General features: G+C 37.3%; 1 protein-coding gene across 2 annotated transcripts; it reads left to right on the forward strand.

Annotated features, from left to right (window-relative positions):
• Positions 1-234: 234 nt before the first annotated feature.
• LOC115453413 (pollen-specific leucine-rich repeat extensin-like protein 1) lies at positions 235-19,458 on the forward strand. Of its 2 annotated transcripts, none has more exons than XM_037437157.1 (11): positions 235-468; positions 1,336-1,714; positions 4,101-4,215; positions 5,340-5,461; positions 7,069-7,190; positions 9,125-9,240; positions 10,096-10,215; positions 12,735-12,880; positions 13,595-13,771; positions 14,153-14,376; positions 15,226-19,458. In XM_037437157.1, the coding sequence occupies exons 2-11, from the start codon at positions 1,646-1,648 to the stop codon at positions 15,227-15,229; spliced, it is 1,215 nt and encodes a 404-aa protein (XP_037293054.1). In that variant the 5' UTR covers positions 235-468; positions 1,336-1,645; the 3' UTR covers positions 15,230-19,458. The 2 variants fall into 2 exon arrangements, with proteins under 2 accessions (XP_037293054.1, XP_037293085.1); XM_037437188.1 differs by lacking the exon at positions 235-468 and adding an exon at positions 580-759.
• Positions 19,459-22,616: the final 3,158 nt, after the last annotated feature.

A 22,616-nucleotide genomic window follows, 5' to 3' on the forward strand; every position in this document is an offset into this window, starting at 1 on the left:
AATTAATTTACGTGTGTTGTTTATGATTATTTAAAATTGAAAGAGTCAAAAGTAATTATAACTTCAATTAAAATTCTTATACATAGATTTGTATCTACAAAAACCAGTGAGCGTATTATGTTCTCCGATTGGTTACACAAAAATGTATGCAAATATCGCATTATAAACTGACATACTTACGAAAAATGAAACGTTCTACAAATGCTACGTTCATTTTATGATTTAAATGTCATTATATTTTTACCTAAAATACTTTTAGATATCTACTGTTTAGAATCACCGAATAACTTTGTTATACTTGAATCATGATACGATATGTATATCAAAAGTTATCAATGTATCCTACGGTTTATGTCTCGCAAAAATAATGGCTGTTATTGCAATGTTTCGAAAAAAGAACATCGATCAATCAAATTAGACATTTTTGGCTCAGCTAAATTTACAAGAGTATGATCGTCTCACAATAAGGTAAATAACAATTAATTTATCCAATTTTTTATTCCAGTAAATAAATAAAAACATAAAACACCCACACCGCAATGAAGTTGTGTATTTTCGTGAACGTGGCCATAACCGCGCGTTGTTCAACATGGTCGCCATTTGCGCCACGAAATCGGACGCGTATTGTGTGGTGTCCTCGCAAATTCTAGGTTATAGTGGCAAATTAACCATTTTATAGTGTTGTATGCGTTCGAAACGTTTTAAAAACCTTGTAAAGACTGTTTTGTGTTCATAAATTACGGCATGTTCGTACTATGAGTGAGTATTTAGTGTTTTTTTTTATATTACGTATGTACCCAGTACACGTGCAAAGGAAGTGTATTAATTTTTTCACGGTTTAAAAAATAATTCATGCTATCAAAAGATAATTATTTCGCGTTGTCGCGTGTAATTAAATTTGGCGCGAGATAAGTGTTGATTATTAATAAATGTCGGTCATTTATTTATTTTTGTTATTGGGTTGATCTATTTTTGGCTCGAGATTCACTATTCTATATTACGATAACACATATATATTTTTTCTTTATTTACGCGACGCGCACGTGTCGTAAACAAGTTTATGGAAAGTTTCGATTTGTTAGAAAGTGATATTTGTTAAAAACCGGGCCGCCTTTCATTTGTTGACGTATCGTTTCATAACATTCGATGCGTTTGCGTCGACAGTCTGCGAATAAGATCCGTGACCATTATCTTGTTTATTTTTTTTAAAGTTTTCGATGCAAGTTGACATTGGACCTTACAGCCAGAGGTTTTATTTGATCAATATAAACTTTTTTTTATCTTCCATATTGTATACTCCTATGTGGTACATTAACATTTTTTTTTACATTTCAGCTGTAAAGAACACCAGAAATGAATATAGAAACCACAAACAAAACAAAAGACATTGATTACCTTATGATAACAGTGCCTATAGTAAATTTTAAAAGTATAAACTCTACACATCTGTGAGACAACCTGTTCTAAATTTGAATAGTAATTTCTTTTTTAAGCGTAACAAACCCAACGGCCAGTATTTTTATTTTATTTTATAATTTTATAAATGGCCAGTATTTTGTAATTGTTAAAGGTGTTTATTAATGGTTATTTAGTGTTGACAATATAAGTGAAATTAAAAATAAATAAAATTTAAAGTGTTATAAGAATGAAAATTCCCGAGACTTCGGCTAACGTTGGGGCTTACTACGGCAACGAGGAGAATGGACAGTGGCAGGTAATATTCTTTCTATAAATAATATATTATGCATCCAATTTGTTCACCTATTTTTGCTGACAATAAAATATCCAAACATATTTCTCATAACTCCAAAAGGCTGCAGAAGAATCCTTTTGAGGACAAAAAATATATAAAATCTGACAATCTAGTAAAAATTGCAAATTAATAATTTTCATTACAATATTCACACTACAATAATAATTGGATATAATTTTGTTAGAACAAAATTTGAACAATGATTTTTCATGTTAACTCAGATGTTAGATATTGAAATAAAACTACTTTGCGGATCATATAAAAATGCAATAAAATCCGCAACATCGTTTTATTTCAAAATTTGTAGAATTAAATTTGTATTCGTATCTACTTTTGATAGTTCAAATTAGTGCAGTCAAGTAAAAGGACCCATTCAATATAAATAAAAAGATAACATATTGTCAAACCTTTTTCCTCTGCCCTATCTTAAATATGAACTATAAACATCTGATGAAGTCAATTTATTTATTAAGTATATTTCTTTATTACTACATTGAGAGATATTATACATTCATTTTGACATTGCATTACTAAATAAAACCACATACTGATCTTGAAACTAACACTACAATAAGTTACTTGAACCGTAGATGTAAAGGGAAAAGTGTAAGTTTCGAACAAAATAAATGTTAATAAAAAGTTATTTTTATTTTATGTTCCCTAGTGCCACTACTAGTACTTTAAGATAACATATAATCTAAATATATGTAACTCAAAGGTGACTGACTGACATAGTGATCAATTAATGCACAGCCCAAACCACGAAATTTGGCATGCAGGTAGATGTTATGATGTAGGTATCTGCTAAGAAAGGATTTTGATTATTTCTGCCTCCAAAGGGGTAAAATAGGGGAAGAAAATTTGATGAAACTTTGTCAGTTTTAAACCGATCGGGCTGAGACTTTGCATGCATAAAGATACTATAACATAGGCATCCCCTAAGAAAGGATTTTGATAAATTCCACCTCTAAGGGGATAAATTAGGGGATGAAAGTTTGTATAAATCTTAGATTTTCGACTGATTGAACTGAAATTAAAGATTGGAGATACTATGATGAAGCAATCGCTTTAATATGATTTTGATAAATTCAACCCCCATGGGGATTAAATTAGTTTGAACCTATCAGTACCGGGAAAATATGTAGCAAGACTTTTATCATACAGTGGACTTTTATCCTGGAAAACTCCTTCACGCGGGCGAAGCCGCGAGCAAAAGCTAGTTTCATATAAGACGCTGATCCGTAATTTTCTCAATAACTCTGTTAAGTTAAATTATGTTTAGCAAATTCAGTAAATTTCTGTATACATTTTATAAATTAATATTTCATATCTAGTAATTTTTCAGTAGTTAAGTAGCACTTTCTCTTTTCCTTTATAATTATTACTTAGTTATATATCACCTACACTTGTATAAATTTATTGTGAAACAAAAGTTTTGGATCATAATTATGTTAAGAAACCTCATTTATAGTAATAAGGATGTATTATGAAACAACTCTAAAAAAATCAATTAATATAAACATCTGCTTATACTTAATTGAGTTATATAAATAATAATTTTATGGAAACTAAATTGTACTTTACAGTGCTTGATATAGGGATGGATATCCTACTACTGGCTTAATCAATGTGTAATTTTGAAAAACAATTCTGTTATGTAAATGTTAATCTGGGGAAGTCCCTTATCACATGTATGAGTAGATTTAAAGAATTAAGTGTAAAATAGTGACTACATCTTATCCCAATATTGCTGGTGGTAGGATATATTTTATATCCGCCCGGATAGCGACCGTACACAAGGTGTTAAAACCCGTCATAGTGGCCCACGTACGTGTCGCTGTCGCGATCCGGGATCAGCCTGTGTATATCCGGCTCCAACATAATTGTGTCGACTGAGGGATAATCATTTCACGTCAGTCGACATTCTATTGGACCAAACTTACCATCAGGTGCAGTGGGGTCACATGGCCGTGCCCGAAAAAAAAATATGGTATTTATTATTTTATGTAACTAATGATTAGGATTAGGTGGATTAGGCCTCAGTCCACCACGCTGGTCTAATGCGGATTGGCAGACTTCACACACCATCCAAATTCCTATAGAGAACTTCTCAGGTATGCAAGTTTCCTCACGAAGTTTTCCTTCACCATTAAAGCAAGCGATAATTCACAAAGAATACATACAAAACTTTAGAAAAGTCAGAGATGCGTGCCCTTGGGATTTGAACCTGCGGACATTCGTCTCGGCAGTCCGTTCCACAACCAACTAGGCTATCGCCGAGTATGTATATGATAACGTTATGACATAAGCAGGACCATTATGTGACGAGTCTCTTGTGATCTTGCAGCCCAACGGCGTGATCATCGACAGTGGAGTAGGTGGCGGCGTGGTGGGCAGCGGTGATGCCGGCGTGCACCGTCCGCCCGTGTACCCCGTGCACCTACCCAGAGCTCAGGTTCCAGGTCAGTATTTATCTTCAGACCATAGATTTCTACCATTTTTACTGGTGGCAGGTCTCTCATATGTGAGAGTCTGCCTGGGCAGGTACCACTGCTATGTCTATCTCTGTCAAGCAGTGTGTAGTCACTGTTGTGTTCCGGTTTGAAGGACATTGTAGCCAGTGTAACTACTGGACATATGACTTAACATCTCATGTCTCAGGATGGCGAGCGCAGTGGAATACCAAATAATACTTTGTAATTCAAGGTGTTGGTGTTACTACTGTTTATGGGCGGTCGTATCGCTTACCATCAGGCGAACGGCAAGCTTGTCTCGTCATTAAAAGCAATAAAGAAAAACAGATAAAGGGAGAAACGCGTCGCGATTCTCACCGGTGAGGACGATGAAAGCCCTAACCTAGCTAACCTACCAGCCTTTCACTAACTACCTAAACTATGATGATGAGTACATATACAGGGTCATTTTGACATTGCGTTAATAAATGAAACCATATACTTATCTACTTGGAAATAACACTTCATAATAAGTTACTTGAGCCTTAAATGTAGAATAAAATAGTGAAGTTTCGAACAAAATAAATATTAATAAAATGTAATTTTAATTTTATACGCCCTAATGTTACTACTACTACTCTAAGAGAATTCGTCGCGGCGACAACATAGTTTCAGTCAAAATACACTCACACACACGCCATATTAGCATTAAACTACAAAATGATATAAAAATCTGAAAATTAAAACCAGGATTTTTGGTGAAAATATTAGTTATTAATGGATGATTTTTGACACAATGTGAGCAAAGGTGGAGACGAGTATGTAGTTTTCATTCAGTAACGAAATGTCATAATGAACCTATATAACAATTTGCAATTAGTACAAAAAAAAAGTCCTGTGAAAACAGCATTATAATTCGTTAAGAAATGTGCCAGTAATTCATAGTTCAAATGCTACGTGCACAAATGGGCACGAATTGTCATATCGCTCCATCTCTTTCGCGCATCGCGTCACAAGCAAATGTCCATCTCTTTCGCACATAGTTTTTCGATGACGTCACAAGCAAATATTTCGTCTCCTATTTTCTGAGCCCTACCCTGTATCTCGTTGGTTCAACCCTCACGTGGTTGCAGCTGGATACGTGATGGCAGGCGCCTTCTACCCTCCAGGCGCGTACCCCGCGGTCCCCGCCGCGCCGCAGGATGACTTCGCTGATTACATGTGGATGGAGCACGAGGAGGAGTTTGACAAACAGGTATGTACCATACGACTTAACTACTTAATGCTTGACATATTAGCCGGCTACCATGACAGTTCATGATATTACGCGTGTCACAGGAATATAACCTTATTATTTGTTACATAACTAGCGACCCGCCCCGGCTTCGCACGGGTGCAATGCCGATACTAAATACACTACAGAAAAACTGTGAACGTTGTATATAAAAACATAGCGACCCGCTCTGGCTTCGCACGGGTGTAACATAACAAAATAACAGTATTTCTCCACTATTTATTGGATGTTATTATACTTATAAACTTTCCTCTTGAATCACTCTATCTATTAAAAAAAACCGCATCAAAATCCGTCGCGTAGTTTTAAAGATTTAAGCACACATAGGGACAGAGAAAGCGACTTTGTTTTATACTATGTAGTGATAAGGTTATTTTTCCGTGACACGCGTAATGTTACGTAGCTGTCATGTTAGCCGGCTAACATTCTAATCATTCCGATGGCTAATAGGTTAATAGATGACCGTATTAATAGGACTACATATACTAGTATTTTTCTACTACATATACTAGGTCTACATATACTGGAATCCCCCGGCTTAGCGGCTGCAGGGTCCTGGAGGAAAGTGTGGGGGAAGAATAAGGAAACCTCTTAGGATGGGAGGAGGGGAGAAGGCTAGGAACTGTTCGCGAACCCTTATAGGCCTCAATATGTATTTAGCAACCATGAGGTATACACACTGAACTGTGTGCCTAGAGCGATAAATGTCCTTCCGTGCGGGCATGAGGTGTGGAGACGGAACGCACAGGATTTGCCTGGGGGGGGGGGGGGTGTAGGACTATATTTGACTGGCTACTAGGTGGCGTAGTTGTAATTGTAATCGATATAAATAGGACAACCGCGCTGAGGTCCTGGGTCCGAATCCCGGGTCGGGCCAAAATAAATGTGTCTGGGTTTTTGTCAGCTTAAAAATTACTCAGTCGAAGCTCGGAGTCAGAAAGTTGGTGGGATACTGAGGACTAATCATCTCTCGTCAGTCGAGATTCTATTGGATCTCAATCTACTTACCATCAGGTTCAGTAGGGTCAGTTTGCCGTGCATTTCATTCCTTCGAAATGGTTTAAAAATAAGTTATTTGTAAGCATGTTAAAAAGAACATTGCTCTGATTGGACTATTGTCCATATGGAACAAAAAAATGTATGTGTACTTATGTATGTACGCACATAAGAAGTAAAATCTTTCTAAAAATTTTATCCTTCGCGTTATCCTATGTGTGTAGAGAAAGCGACGTTAATAATAGAAAAAAAAGGTATTTAATACATTAGAAGAAAGGTTTTATTGTAACACATCATTTAGTTAAATAAATTTCATTTAAAGACGGACTTCAATAATTATTATTTGTATCTATTATTAATTTTTTTGTACACTTATTACACATTAAATAATAATTTAACTAATAATTAGCTAATTTCATGGTGTCGTTTTCCGTGACTGCGCGCGCGCATCATAAAAATATAGTTTCATAATTTTTCCCTAACGCACAAAAAGAAGCATAACACAAAAATTTGGGATGCATTGATCACTGCGGCCAGTCGGCATAAATCCATATACCATCGTCTGTTTCCAGGTGATGCAGCAGTTGGAGGAAGAAGCTCTTATGGAGCAGTGTATAGAGGCCATGCTGGAGGACGAGCAGCGAGAGAGGAACAACAGGCCAGTCGCCAACGGACATAAACAACACTTACCCACGTGAGTGATTCACTGATTACCTCTGCTAACATTATCATCATCAGCTCTGTATATACTGTCCCACTGCTGGGCCTCCTCTACTACTGAGAGATTAGGCTTTAGTCCACCACGCTGTAGTGCTGGTAGACTTTACACCCTCAAAATTCGTATAGAGAATTTCTCAGGTATGCAGGTTTCCTCACGATGTTTTCCTTCGTTAAAGCAAGCGATAATTCACAAATACACACATAATTTTTTTAGAAAATTCAGAGGTGTGCTTGATTTTTTAACCTGCGGACATTCGTCTCGGCAGTCCGTTCCACACCCAACTAGGCTATCGATTTTTCGCCTCTGCTAAATTCAATTGTACCAAAAATCATTTATGAACTTTGACTTGTATTCTATAGACACGAACGTCCATATAAACTGGTTGCTCATCTGGAGTTAGATCTAAAGTTCACTGCAGCGCTACAACACCATCCGCCTGACCAAACTATAAACATGCAGTGTTAAATCGCTTTAAATAAAGTGTAAGTAAAATGGCAACCAATACTGGATTGCAAAAAAAAAGTAACTTTTTTTACAAGTTTAACAATTTTGATGCACCTTTATATAATTTTTTAACCTGTGGTCTGATTTAAATGATTCCTTCACCTTGAATTTCGTACAGCTTTGGAATAGTACCATTTTAATTTCATTGGTATAGGATCTTGTGCGTCGAAGATGCAGAAGAGAACTCTTCAAAATCAAATAATATTTTGATAATTATTTTGTGTTGGGTTCAATATAGCTTCAAAATACTGCAATATTTTAAACATTGTTTTTTTTACCTTGGACTTCGAAAATGCAGAAAAGAACTCTTCAAAATCAAACAGTGTTTGTGTTCCATTCAAAATAATTTGTTAAGAATTTTATTATTTCTTTGAATGAAGAATACGAGCCTGCCGTTCGCCTGATGGTAAGCGATACCTATAAACAGTAGAAACACCAACACCTTGAATTACAAAGTGGTATTCCACTGCGCTCGTCTCAGACATGAGATGTTAAGTATTTCAGAAAGGCATATTCTCTCCAGCCCCTAACTAATAAGGCACTCAAACATAGCCCAACTCACACCATCTCTGTATTAGGTCCCTCGTGACTGAGGATCGAGATCATCATTGGATGTACAGCATTTAGAGCGTATTATTTGTCTCCACTGGTTTCTGTTCATCACATCTTCAACTAAGGGGCCGTTTAAGTACCTAACGCAATTTGGGGGGGAGGGGGTTCTTGTAAAACGTTACGATGCGTTACAGGCGCGGGAGGGGTCTCTCATACAAAGCGTTATGTAACATTGTTTTTTTTTTTTGTTTTAAAACAATAACAAAGGTATTTTGCGTAAAATAATTGTGAATATTACAAAAAAAATGTTACAGAGTTACATAGCTTTTGGAGAGGGGGCGTACAGGAAAACGTTACGGCGCGTTACATGCGGGGGGGGGGAGTCATAAATCTTCAAAAATTGCGTTACGTAATACTTGAACGGCCCCTAATTTGTGGAATTTGGTGGCAGACGAGTGTTTAATTTGGTCTATCGGGTTGATTCAAGGCCTCGAGAACGTTTGCTCTTGGTAGCCCAATGATGGCGATTCTACTGTCCAGCGCGGCGTCGGACGTCCACCTACGAGGATAGGTGACCTTATAAAAGCAGGAGGTCGCTGGATGCGGGCCGCTTCCAATAGCTCGATCTGGAAATCTGAAAACCCATGTTCAGCAGTGGACAGTCTGATGATGATGATTGCCAGCGATGACAAGTCTTTCCTCCACACCAAACCAGGCAGCTTTTGCAAACGTATGAAAGACTAATCAGCTGTAGGAAGACTAATAGAAAGAAAGACTAATCTGCTAATACAGCATTAGTGGTCCAATACTAGATAACCCTCAAACTCCACACAGCTATATGACGTTTCCAGGACGAGTAACGGCGCACCCTCGCTGTCCCTAGAGGAGACGGTCTCCCGATCTACCTTGAACCCGCTGGCTGCCGAGTTCGTGCCTACGCGCGTCCGACCCACGCCTGCTAACACAGGTACAGCACTTCTATAATATCATCGGTTGAAAGACTAATTCACTTGGTGACATTTTATGGCGATATTAATTTTCATACATGTTTAAAATCAGCACATTTTTCCACATGTTTTATAACATTATCGGGTATATATGTGGGATAAAATGCCGAGACAAAACACAGTCTTCATACAAATCACTTTAATTAAATCAATAATAATAATAATAATATCAGCCCTGTATTATATACTTGCCCACTGCTGAGCACGGGCCTCCTCTACTACTGAGAGGGATTAGGCCTTAGTCCACCACGCTGTAGTGCGGATTGGTAGACTTCACACACCTTCGAAATTCCTACAGAGAACTTTTCAGATGTGCAGGTTGCCTCACGATGTTTTCCTTCACCGTTAAAGCGAACGATAAATTCACAAAGAATACACATATGATTTTAGAAAAGTCAGGTGTGTGCCCTTGGGATTTACATTCGTCTCGGCAGTCCGTTCCACACCCAATTAGGCTATCGCCGCTATTAAATCAAAATCAACTTAAACTACGTCTTTTTCAAAAAATCATGTCCTCCTCCCCTGACTACCCACACGCCATCCTATTTCCCTATCCCCTTTCTCCCGCTTTCCCATACATCACTCTCACTCCCACAAATCATGTTTCCGTTTCCCACATATTATTTATTTAATTTTACAATTATATGGGGTGTATTGATAATAGTAGCAATCCAGATATGGTGGTCCCTTCAATCTCGCTATAACCGGTTTTCACTGTATATAGTTGTCTACTGCCTCTTGTAAGTCTGCGAGGAAGAGTTAGAAATATAATCTCTATGGTAGTAAAAAATACATATAATTCTTTTTATTTCTAGAAGAAGAAAAACCAGAACCTCCCGAGCCGCCGGCACCTGAAGTGCCTCAGAAGGAAATCGAACCCACATCCGCTCCGTTAGAGAGCAGAGCTGACACCACGGAAGAACCCAAGACAGAAGGTTAGTGATTGTTCAGTAGTGAATGGTTTTAATGCAGAAATGAGATTTACTACTGGTGGTGGAATACCAAACACTTTGTAATTCAAGGTGTTGGTGTTTCTACTGTTTATCGGTCGTATCGCTTACCATCAGGCGAACGGCTAGCTCGTCTCGACATTAAAAGAAATAAAAAAAAGTCTGAAATTCGTGCCCGATATGGTAAAAGCACGTAACCTATCACATCATGGGACGAACTACAAGGCGATGTGCCCTAGTTACCCCTTTGGCGATGCGTGCATGCCTATTAAACAGCTTATGTCGATAGAACTTGTTTTACCACTTGGCATAGATTATAGTGACTTGTATTTGGTCTGGTTATGTATCATTACTCAGAAGTTGAAAACCAGATGCTAACTGTCGCTCGCGGCTTTGCTTGTAAAGCATTTCCAACTGAAATAATAATAAAATGTGCACACATGTATTAAGAATTTGGCCCAATATTTTGTTCTTTTCCAATCCTCAATCCACATTCCAACAATCATGGGCACTTGTATCATGAATTTGACCTGGATTTCGTTCTATTTCAACCCTCAAGCCAAGGAGATCATGCATATTGCAGAAAAGAAATTAAAGATTGAAGAGTCTCCATGGTGGAACGAACGACTTGACAGACTGAAGAGAATGGCTACAACTATGAAGAGAAGGATTCGTTGGGCAGCACCGGTGCGGAAGGCGAAGGTGGTCGGAGAATACCTCGAGGCGAAAGCAGCTTACGAAGCAGCTGTTCAGACAGCCAGAGAGCAGTGGGCATGGATAGAAAGGGGAATGTCACTAGGGCCATGAAATGAAATGAAACTTTATAAGCATATTAAATATACTTACTGGTGGTCTCTTATATGTGAGAGTCCGCCTGGGTAGGTACCGCAATGTCTATTTCTGCCGCCATGCAGTGTGTAGTCACTGTTGTGTTCCGGTTAGAAGGACATTGTAGCCAGTGTAATTACTGGACATAAGACTTAACGTCTCATGTCTCAGGATGGCGAGCGCAGTGGAGTACCAAACACTTTGTAATTCAAGGTGTTGGATGGTGTATCGCTTACCATCAGACGAACGGCAAGCTCGTCTCGTCATTCAAAGCAATAAAAAAATATTAGCCCGACAGACGTCCTGTCTTAACTATAAATATTGAATTAAAATTGGTATAATTAATAAAAAAATATGATTCAAGAACATAGTGTATATTATTTTAATGCTCTATGATACACGCATTCTGTCAATCGTTGACAGTAATGTCAAACAACAGACAGTTATGTAAAATTTATATTGTCGTTAAGTTATTTTTAATTTTCTAATAATCCGCTCAACTTCTTTAATTTTTTCTTTCATAGGAACCTTTTCCTGACAAAAATTAACATAACAAAAAAATAATTATTTTAAAAATATAATATTTTTCGGATTTTATCGCGGTTTTAATGTTTTAGTTATCTCCCGTCGTTTCGCAGCCTTCTTGTTCACAGGGGGGACGAACGAAGAACCAAATCCGTAAAATAGTTTAATTTTCATGTCTAACATTCGCGTAAACATAAGAAATCATATCTTACTGTATTGCATAAGAATCAAAATTTTATGATATTCTTCATTAAATAAGGATATGAAACTATTGGTTGAGATTGGAGGCAAAAGAGGTATAGAAAAGATCATCTCAGAAGAAGGAACTGAATGGAAACAAAAACATTTTATTTATGACAAAATACAATAAAAACCCAAAAGAAATACTTTTTATTAAAGTTGTCAGAAATGGTTCCAACTGACTATATGCTGGCATTGAAGCCATCACTGATCGATGGACTGCTACATACAGAGCGAATGCTTAAATTTGCGAAGCTTTAGGAGAGATTGAAAAGTAAAGAGAAATGTATGAAGCAACTAAAGATGCTGAAGACAGTGGTCTTATTTAGCCATAGGAGCTATTGAACAGACAAATAAGAGAGAGTGTCAATATTATCAATGAAAGGGAAAAAATTCAGGATGGAAGCTACTATTTAATATATAAGTGACTTTATTTAAGTAATAATTAAATATTCTCATGTACCTTGACTTATCATAAGTGCAACTATGTTTGGCTATGTGATGAATAGTTTTTTTTTTAACTATGGAAAGCGGGAAGATCTATATTACAAACCAAATATCAACCTTAAACGAATATGTTTACGGTTCATTTCAGAGCCAGTAAATAAATAAATAAATAAATAAATAAGCCTTTATTTCTACTACTTAAATACATTTCATAGGACTTAATATACTTTACATTACTTATTACACCTTCACGTAGTAGTCGCCCCCTCGGCGTAGGCCTCCCCCATCGACTTCCACAGCTTCCTATCTCTTGCTTTCGTCATCCAGTCTGGTCCTGCTAACTTCAAGAAAATATCTTTCCATCTCCTCGTTGGGCGACCCTTACCTCTCGTATTATTTCGTGGTATCCATTCCGTTATAATTTTTGCCCATCTATTATTTGCCATCCTCCTTACTTACTTCAGAGCCAGTACCACCTCAAAAAGACCCGCCGGAAGTGAGCGCGGCGGACGTGCACCCAATCACAGAGAAGGCACAGGACAAGAGGCCAAAGGAGCCTAAAAAAGACACGAGGCCTAAACAGGAAGCGAAGAAACCTGTCAAGACTGAGGTAAGAGTTTATTTTGTCTTATGTTCCTAATTATTAAGACAAGGTTTGTATTCATGTAAATTTAGAAAAAAATCCTAATAAGTGGGTTCAAAAGCCAAGGGCACTCAGCTCTGACTTTTCTAGTTATGGGTGTAATAATAATAATAATATCAGCCTTGTATTATATACTTGCCCACTGCTGTACGGGCCTCCTCTACTACTGAGAGGGATTAGGCCTTAGTCCACCACGCTGTAGTGCGAGTAGACTTCACACTCCCTCAAAACTCCTATAGAGAACTACTCCGATATGCAGGTCCCCTCACGATGTTTTCCTTCACCATTAAAGTAAGCAATAATTCACAAAGAATACACACATAACGGAAGCGGTGATAGGCTATTGGGTGTGGAACGGTCTGCCAAGATGAATGTCCGCAGGTTCAAATCCCAAGGGCACACACCTCTGACTTTTCTAAAAAAATCATGTGTGTATTCTTTGTGAATTTATCGTTCGCTTTAACGGTGAAGGAAAACATCATGAGAAAACCTGCACATCTGAGAAGTTCTCTATAGGAATTTCGATGGTGTGTGAAGTCTACCAATCCGCACTAGGCCAGCGTGGTGGACTAAGGCCTAATCCCTCTCAGTAGTAGAGGAGGCCCGTGCTCAGCCAGTCCATTACAAAAAAAAAACTATTTTTATTTATATAAATATATAATATAGTTTTTGTTAATTCAGGTAAAACCCAAGCCCAAACCGCAACCGATAAAGTCGGAAACAAAAGTGCAGCCGAAGAAGAAGGAAGTGAAGAGCGTCAAGAGCGAAGGCAAAGTGGAAGAGAAGCGACCCGAAGTTAGAGAGGAGAAGTGCGAAGACGCGCCCGCGGTTGTGGAAGCGGCTAAAGTTGTTGAGAAGGTGTGGAGGAATGACATATTGTGACCTTTCTAATTTACTTATCTATACTTCTATACTATTATATAAACCTGGTGGTAGGTCTCTCATATGTGAGAGTCCGCCTGGGTAGGTACCACCGCAATGTCTATTACTACCAAGCAGTGAGTAGTCACTTTGTGTTCCGGTTTGAACATTGTAGCCAGTGTAACTACTGGACATAATAAGACTCTCATGTCTCAAGATGGCGAGCGCAAATACCAAACACAAGTAATTCAAGGTGTTGGTGTTTCTACTGTTTATAGATATCGCTTACGATCAGGGGAACGGCGAGCTCGTCTCGTCATTCAAAGCAATTAATTCAAGTCATTTAAATAATTACAAATATATTTTGTTCCCTGTCAGGCCCAAACACCACCAATCGAAGACCCGTCAATCCCGAAGCCCATCAACTACGCGGCCGCGGCGAAAGCCAACAAGCCGAAGAAGCCGACCACCCCGCCAGCGTCCGACAAGTCCACGCCGCCGCCACAGCCGCCGGCCAAGCCGAAAGCCGTCGAGAAAGTGAAAAAGCCGGAAAAGCCGCCCGTCAAGGAGAAAGTGAACGCGCCGAGGAAGAATTCAACGAAGTGAGTATGACATGTGTGGCGTGCAGCGACGACCAGGGGCCTTATTCTCTATCCCGCACGTTATTTTAACAGTGCGTAACAAGCACGTAACACAACGCGTCATGTTTACGACTATAGAAATTTGGCTTACAGAATACCATTCCACGCACATTTCTCGAAGATAACATGACACGGCCGCGTTACGCGGTTACACTATCATACAGATAAGGGCCCAGTGATATTCTACGATAGGGAACTCTACACAATATACAGCGTGATTTTATAGTTTTGGAACCGAAATATTAAATTCTGTATCAATAAGGTGCCGTTCAAGTGTTACGTAACGCAATTTGGGGGGGAGGGGTTTCTTGTAAAACGTTACGATGCGTTACAGGCGCGGGCCCCTCCCGCGGTCTCGTACAAAGCGTTATGTAACATTGATTTATTTTTAAATTTAAATTAAAGGTATTTTAGCGACTTTCCGGTATTTTGCGTAAATTATTTGTGAATTTTAGAAAAAAAATTTAACTTTAGAGTTACATAATTTTGGAGGGGGGGCAGGGGCGTACAGGAAAACGGTACGGCGCGTTACATGGGGGGGGGGGGGTCAAAAATTGCTTTACGTAATACTTAAACGGCCCCTTACTTAACATTTGACAATGATATTTTTTTATAATGCATGCTTGCTGCATAAATGCTTTGAAAAATTCTTATATTATACTCTTGAAGAAAATGTAATTTTGCATACCATCTTTTGGTTAAATATGGTTGCTCTGAAGAATATCATGTTTGGTCATTTATTTACCCACATTTGCAGAATAAATATATCTTTATCTTATCAAAAATAATACTATCATTTCCTTTTTCCAGGTAAAGTGTACAAATTTTAAGCAATGTAGTTAACCTGTCGCATCGTCCCACGGGAGCGGAGTCTTCAAAACGGACGCCGCGTACGTCTGTGGGCGGAGAAAAAAATGAAAAAAAAATATATAAAATAATTAAAATGTAAAATTGTCCTAAATTTTAATAATATACTTATAATGTGAATATTAGTTAGATGAATTAGTTAGTATAGTTGTACGTCACTTATCGAGGTTGGTGGGTCTAAATTGACCCATAGTATAGTGGGTCTTATTTGACCTATAGTATGGTGGGTCCAATTTGACCCAGGGTACGGTGGGTCAAATTTGACTCATAGTATGGTGGATCTAATTTGACCCAGGGTATGGTGAGTCTAATTTGACCTAGCGTACGGTGGGTCTTATTTGACCCATAATATGGTGGGTCAGATATGACCCGCGACACTGCCGCTTAGGTCCCAGTGTAATGCATTTGTCAATTTGAAATTAGTTAAGTTTCCTGTAGTGGGAACTTTGAAGTCTCGTAATGAAATAAGTTTAAATAATGTACTGTCTAGAGAAGGTGCATGAGGTTTGTGCTGAGGGTCATTTCTGACCCACCATATAGATTAATAGATAAATATAGGACCACATGTATAATATATAGTTGCTCAAACTCCTCGAAATGCCTTATAATATAATCAATCATTCACCATAGCCTCAATGCGGGTCATTTCTGACCCGTCAAGTTAATACGTGCAAATTTCAACACCTCTATATTATTGTTTATATATATTTGTTATTTGAAGGGTTGTTAAAAGCTGTAACCGCGTATAAGGATGCTGTTTATAGTGAAACAGCGTATAGCGAAGCCGCGGTAAGTGAGGTACAACGCGCGTAGTTCGTGTCCCTATAAAGACAAAAGAATGACTACTAAATTTGTTCGACTGGTGTACGGACGATTTCGAACGATCCAAATCTTAATCTTCGATGTAAAGGTCATTTGTTGGTAGGATATATTTTATATCCGCCAGAAGGTGTTAAAACCCGCCATAGTGTAGCAGCCTGTTAGAGCAAGAGCCCGTGAACCCCAGACCTTCGTTATTTTATACTAACTCTACTTGGGTAATAAGTAAATAATGTTTCCTCGTTAGCCAGACGTTTTTGATACACACACACCTTTTACACACCATTAGTACCGTGTACCTGCCGAAGCCACTGTAGCCCGAACTTCATAATGGCACATCGTCGTTACCTGTGTTGGGAGCATGCGCTGACAAACTTTCAGCTTTTATAAAATAACGAAGGTCTGGGGTTCGCGGGCTCTTAGACTATGTGTATATCCGGTTCCAACTATAATTGCGTTGACTAAGGGGTAATCATCTCAAGTCGACATTCTATTGGACCTACACTTATTAGGTGCAGTGGTAACACGCCCGTATACAAAAATAATAATAATTTGTGTGCTTAAAATATGGCAAGACTATAGTTTTATTGTGATTGGTTGATACACTACCACGTGACTGACGTGTGGTCTGTCGACCAATCAGAAACATCTACTTTCGAGTCGCGAATTTTTGAACCGAAGGGCTGATTGGACTATATTTTGTATAGAAAGATTTTGAAAAACAATTGGAGATTTTGATCGTCATCGTTTTGAAAACGTCGGTAAATGTTATATATTGATTGACGGATATCGACTGAATTGTTAAATAGAAAAATATTCCTTTAGAGAGAGCGTGAAAACATTTCCCTAGGGATTTGACTGTTTGTTTTGGTGCATTTATGTAACAGCAATTAGTACAAAAAATAAGTGTGAAAACAGCATTAAAATTCGATAAGAAATGAGGCAGTAATTCAAATATTGCTACGTGCAGGAGTGTGTGGAGTGGGGATATCGCTCCATCTCTTTCTTTCGCACGCATCGTTATTCCAATGACGTCACATGTAAGTATTTCGTCCCTTTTCTGTTGACACTCACCCCTTACTAATTTCAATGGTTTATAACTTGTGTATTTTTCACCAGATTTCAATTTCTTCTGTTTTAGAATTTGTACGATGAACGTATTTTAAAGTTATAAATAAATATAAGTTAAGATACCCGATTGGAACGTTTGCGTACTGCTCGCAAACAAGATGTCTTTGGTTTAAACTATTAAGAATTTGCGAAAAACATTTGATATGTTTAACATCTTAAAATATTTAGTCAGAGTAAGATAAGTACAGAGATAGCTAAAACTGATTTAGAATAGTTACACAGGCTTACATATGACTTTGGATTTATCACTGATCCACGGCTATGGATTTGATATCGGCCGTATGAAAATTTTACACGTACTGTTAATATGAATTCATAATTGGTTAAAATTGATCAAGAGGAGCCATGGTTAAAACGGGAACATAAAATAAAAACTAAGATTTTTTTTTTTCAAAAACGCGTCACTTTTCCATCTCAATCTTCAATCCGATTCTGAGAATGAACCAATCAAAATCATTTGTAATCGTGTCAAAATAACTTTGTTTTGAATGGTCCATTTTTGAGATAGATTGAAAAAGCGTTTAGAATCGTAATAAATGGCGGTTAGACGGGTATAGATCATTGCATCTGTGAAGACGCGCCCCAATACTTTCCCTAACCGCTTAGTATGCGTAAGTAATAAGAGTGCGCACGCGCACTACGTCGGATAACGTCGAGGTTGAGGCTTAGATCATTCCCCTTACCAAGCCACCCCCACTCTAAAAGTAGAGCGCGTCTTCATGAATGAAATGATCTATAAAAATGGCCTCAAAGTTTGACATTGCAGTCGATATCCGTGAGAAAACTTCAGTTTTTTAATCCGTTGTCTTTTTAAATATATATTTGATTAGTCGTTCGATTTAATGTAAATTTTTATCTGATAGTTATATAGTATGTTGCAGCCTTTTAGTATGTAGTTTGTGGCAATACGTCTTGGAGAATGTGAGTAGTTACAACAGTTAATTAATGTTGGCGCGTACTGTACTCACCTAGGGCATGATTAGAATGTCTAGGTACCTAGATAAAGCACATTTTGGGTCCTTTCCCTTCCCTTTTTTTGGGACGAACGGTCCCTCGGCAATAGGGAACCGTCCTGTTTCATTTTGTAAATTATTCTATATGGTTAATAATACAAAAAAACGCCTGCGAAAACTGCATAAAAATTGGTAAAAAATTACCCAATAATTCATATTTCAATGTGTAGAAGTGGGCGCGTTGTGGATATCGCTTCATCTCTCTTTCGCACGCGTCGTAATTCGCAATGACGTCACATGTGGGTATTTCGTCTCTTTTCTGTTTCATGTTACTTCCTCTTCCACCGAAATTCAAAGACTTTAAACTTGTTGATTTTGAACCGGATTTTAATAATTCCTTCTGTTATAATTTATATAATATAAATATTTAATAATAGTAAAGAATTAAAATTTGTGCGGTGCCCTGTTCTCTAATTTGTCTTAGGTCTGCCCTGATCAATATAATTTTAAACTGTATGTTCGAAAAGGGAAATGAACAAACATAATATTGTATTCATGAATTGTTCCGTCGAAATTTCCAAAAAAGCAACTAAAAATAATTGGTTTTTAGATATAAACATGTTCAAATCCCATTTCGTTTCAATATGATTATTTTTATAAATAAAATTAAGTTTTTATTTATACGAAAATATTTTTACAAGACGTATTGCCATTTTATTATCGTTTTAAAAACATCTCGGACACAGAGCTGTCTAAATTCTTTGTATTTTGTAAATTTGCAAGGATTTTTGAACGAAGCGGGTCGTTCGGCCGGCGTAGTTGTAACAATTGACAAGTTTGCTTTTAGATTAGACAAGGGAAAAATTGGCGAAGTTAATGACGCAATAGGCCTTAAAAGCTACATCTACCGCGAGCTTGTATATTTCCTTTTTAAATTTAATAACAGGGATAACATTTTCTCGTCTTAGAATATGAAGATATATTTAGTAATTTCATTTTCTTGTTTAGTGGAAATTCGCAATTTTATTATATAGACATTAAGATGATAGATTTTTTCTTTTCATTTATTTTAGCTGTAAAATTGTTTGTGGCTGTTTGGTTTAGAAGTGTTTGCCGTTGCAAAGTGACGATCTTTTTTTAAGCAGGCAAAGATTTTTAATTCATACAGCCGTGACACTGTATCGTTATTATTAATTTTATCTGATATAATGGAAATAGCATGCGTTATGAAGATAAGAAATTGTAAATTAAAAAAAACTAGTTGTTAAAAGAATGAGTGAGTTTTTTTCCACCCTTTACCTTCTACACAGAGTAATTTTGACATTGCTTTACTAAAACCACATACTTCTTGAAAATAACTAACAAGTTACTCGAACCGTAGATGTAAAATAAAGTGAAGGATCGAACACAAATGACCACGTCTAAAGAACTTTTCAATATAAATGAAAGCATATTTCAGTTTAAAAGAATGTGATTTGCCTCGAGCTGAATACTGCAGTGAAGAAAAAAGATGAAAAATAAATATAAATAATTTTTTTTAATTATATGCGCTCTAATGCCACTACTACTATAAGAGAATTCGTCGCAGCGACAACAAAATTCAGTCAGAAATAAACTCATGCACACGCTATACTTGGATTAAACTTAAAAAATGACAAACTAAAAATAAGAAAATAGGAAAGTCAAATTGGCATTTTAGGTAAGTTTTGGCACAATAGAGGTAAAGATATTTCATTTATTAACGCAACGTCGAAATGATCACGGTTTTTTATTATTATCGGACTAAGAAAACACCGGGAGAAAGCTGCGAATGGGATACTGCTTTCCCTCGGCTTAGAGACTGCAGGGTCCTGGAAGAAAGTTGGGAGGGGGAAGGAAAAAGGAACCCGCTTAGGGTGGGAGGAAGGGAGAGGCCAAGAAATGTTAGCGAGCCCTCTTATTCCTTAGGTATACACACTGAACTATGTGCCTAGGCCCGCGACAAATATCCCTCCGTGCGGGCGTGAAGAATTGTCTCGAGTGGATCATGGATACTCACCCACATTCGAATACTGAGGATGCACAGAGCGCCCGAACACATACAGTCTTATAAAAATTTCGCAAAGCTATGCTTAGTTAAAACACAAATTTACTCAATCAGCTGTAAGTCAAAACCCGTCATCTTGCCTCTTAAGGTTTAAACTAGGAACCGGTGATGTTTTTGACAGCTATTTAAGTAATTCTGAACTACGTATTAACGCTAAAACACATTTATAAGTAAAACTGATAGTGTCAATTTCATAGTTTTCTTTAACTTTGTTCAGCTCTGTTTATCTGACAACCAACTGAAATGAAGTAACTCAGTATTAGCCGATCACAGCGGCCCTATGTGTACGCACTGTGACTGTCATGACGAAAGTACAGACTTATTATCACAGCATTGCTCCGTACCTGGCTAAGCAACGTTTGTGAATACAGGCCTGAAATATATGACCTTTTATTGGTACATCGACTGTGGAGGTCTCTAGTTTGAAGCCCGGGTGGTACTGATATTGTCTTTTCTTACTATTAGTAAGTAGAATTTTGCCGGTAAATAGGCTTGCATATGAGGAACCTAACAGCGAAATGTGGGTGTTATATCTTTGCCTACTTAAAATGGGAAATAGCATGATATAAGAATATAAGGTAGCCTAGTTGGGAATGGAGTAGGCTGCCGAGACGAAGAAGTTATGTGTGTATTATTATCAATTGCTTGCTTTAACGGTGAAGGAAAACGTCGTGAGGAAACTTGCATACCTGAGAAGTTCTCTATAGGAATTTTGAGGGTGTGTGAAGTCTGCCCGCACTATAGCGTGGTGGACTAAAGTCTAATTTCTCTCAGAAGTAGAGGAGGCCCGTGCCCAGCAGTAGGACAGTATATAATACAGAGCTTACATTGTATTTATTATTATAAAACAATAAAAACTATCAAGTTGTATGACTTGACTAACAGATGCTACAAAACCAGAATTATGAATCGATGTAACTTTGAACAAAAATTTCCTTTTTTACACAATTTTATGTCTTCGTATTTTATGTCAAATATGTGTTAAATAACGACAGCAAATAAAGCTATTTTCTATTTATGGTCATAAAAACCTTATAGTTTGATGGTACATGAGTGAAAGAAACAAAAAAACTTTTAAATATGTGTCCAGTAATGGCAGCAGATAGCTTTATTTTTATTTTTGGTTAAAAAAACGAATGGTCTTGAATAAAAAACACAAAAAAACTTTTCCATTTTTTTTTATTTTAATAATCTTCCTATCTTAAACCAACAGCATATAAATACATTACACTACGATACAATAAATGAAATTTCAATTTTCAATGCGCGAAGTTCGGTAGAATCTGACATTGCGGCAAAGGTAGCCATTTTGAACCAATTTATACGCCAAAGTGACCTCACTGCACCTGATGGTAAGTGGAGTAGGGTTGAAATCTAAGATGTTTTTATTACATAGATACGTTGTCCGAGCTCAATACTGGCAAGATGAAAGTAAGGTAATTGCCCGACTTGACGACCAATGAGCGTGCGGCACTAACGTTGTTACGTAACTGTCGATGTATATATATCCTTTTCTAACAAATGTATGCTGCATCTTTTTATTTCTTCTTCGAGCCAATTTGTAATTATATGTACAGGTACGTGAATATAGCAAATAGTGCGCCGTTTTTATGTGCCATTTTGTTAGTGTATGACGCGTCTATTTGAAATACGTCATTGGTTTAGATAGCGTTCCTTGAGGAGTTATCCTTCGCTAGTCGACACAAGTCCTGTTGGATATACACAGGCTGATCCCGGTACGCTTACGTGGGCCACTATGGCGGATTTTAACACCTTGTGTACGGTCGCTATCAGGGCAGATATAAAATATATACTAACAGAAAATTTCTTGCCAGTAAAAATATTTATGGGCACGTATTACATTGAAGTCACTTTGACGTTAAAAATTCACTTGATACTCTAGTCTCTCAAATATAATAGACAGTGATTCTCATTAGTAAGCCCAACAGTGGGACAAATACATAATAAAGGGTCATTTTGACTTTGTTAGTAAATGAATCATTCGGCTCTGGCTTATATTGTGCCTGAAATCAACCATGAATAACGAGTATTTGCGCCAAGAATTTCAGTTTTAGTTTCCTGATCTATCATTGTGTAGTTAAATGTAAATATATAATTTTTATTGCTTTAAATGACGAGCTTGCCGTTCGCCTGATGGTAAGCGATACCTATAAACAGTAGAAACACCAACACCTTGAATTACAAAATGTTTGGTATTCCACTGCGCTCATCCTGAGACATGAGATGTTAATTATTATGTCCAGTAGTTACACTGGCTACAATGAATATGGTGCGACGAATTCTCTTAGAGTAGTAGTAGTAGCATTAGGGCTGTAATTTTATTT

This window comes from Manduca sexta, chromosome 1 (assembly GCF_014839805.1).
Source record: "Manduca sexta isolate Smith_Timp_Sample1 chromosome 1, JHU_Msex_v1.0, whole genome shotgun sequence".
Taxonomy (NCBI): Eukaryota; Metazoa; Arthropoda; class Insecta; order Lepidoptera; family Sphingidae; genus Manduca; species Manduca sexta.

Coding starts and splice junctions, on each gene's coding strand:
- LOC115453413 (XM_037437157.1), top strand. CDS start 1,646: ATGAAAATTCCCGAGACTTCGGCTAACGTTGGGGCTTACTACGGCAAC. Junction 7,191..9,124: donor CATAAACAACACTTACCCAC/GTGAGTGATTCA, acceptor TGACGTTTCCAG/GACGAGTAACGGCGCACCCT. Junction 12,881..13,594: donor AGAAACCTGTCAAGACTGAG/GTAAGAGTTTAT, acceptor TTGTTAATTCAG/GTAAAACCCAAGCCCAAACC.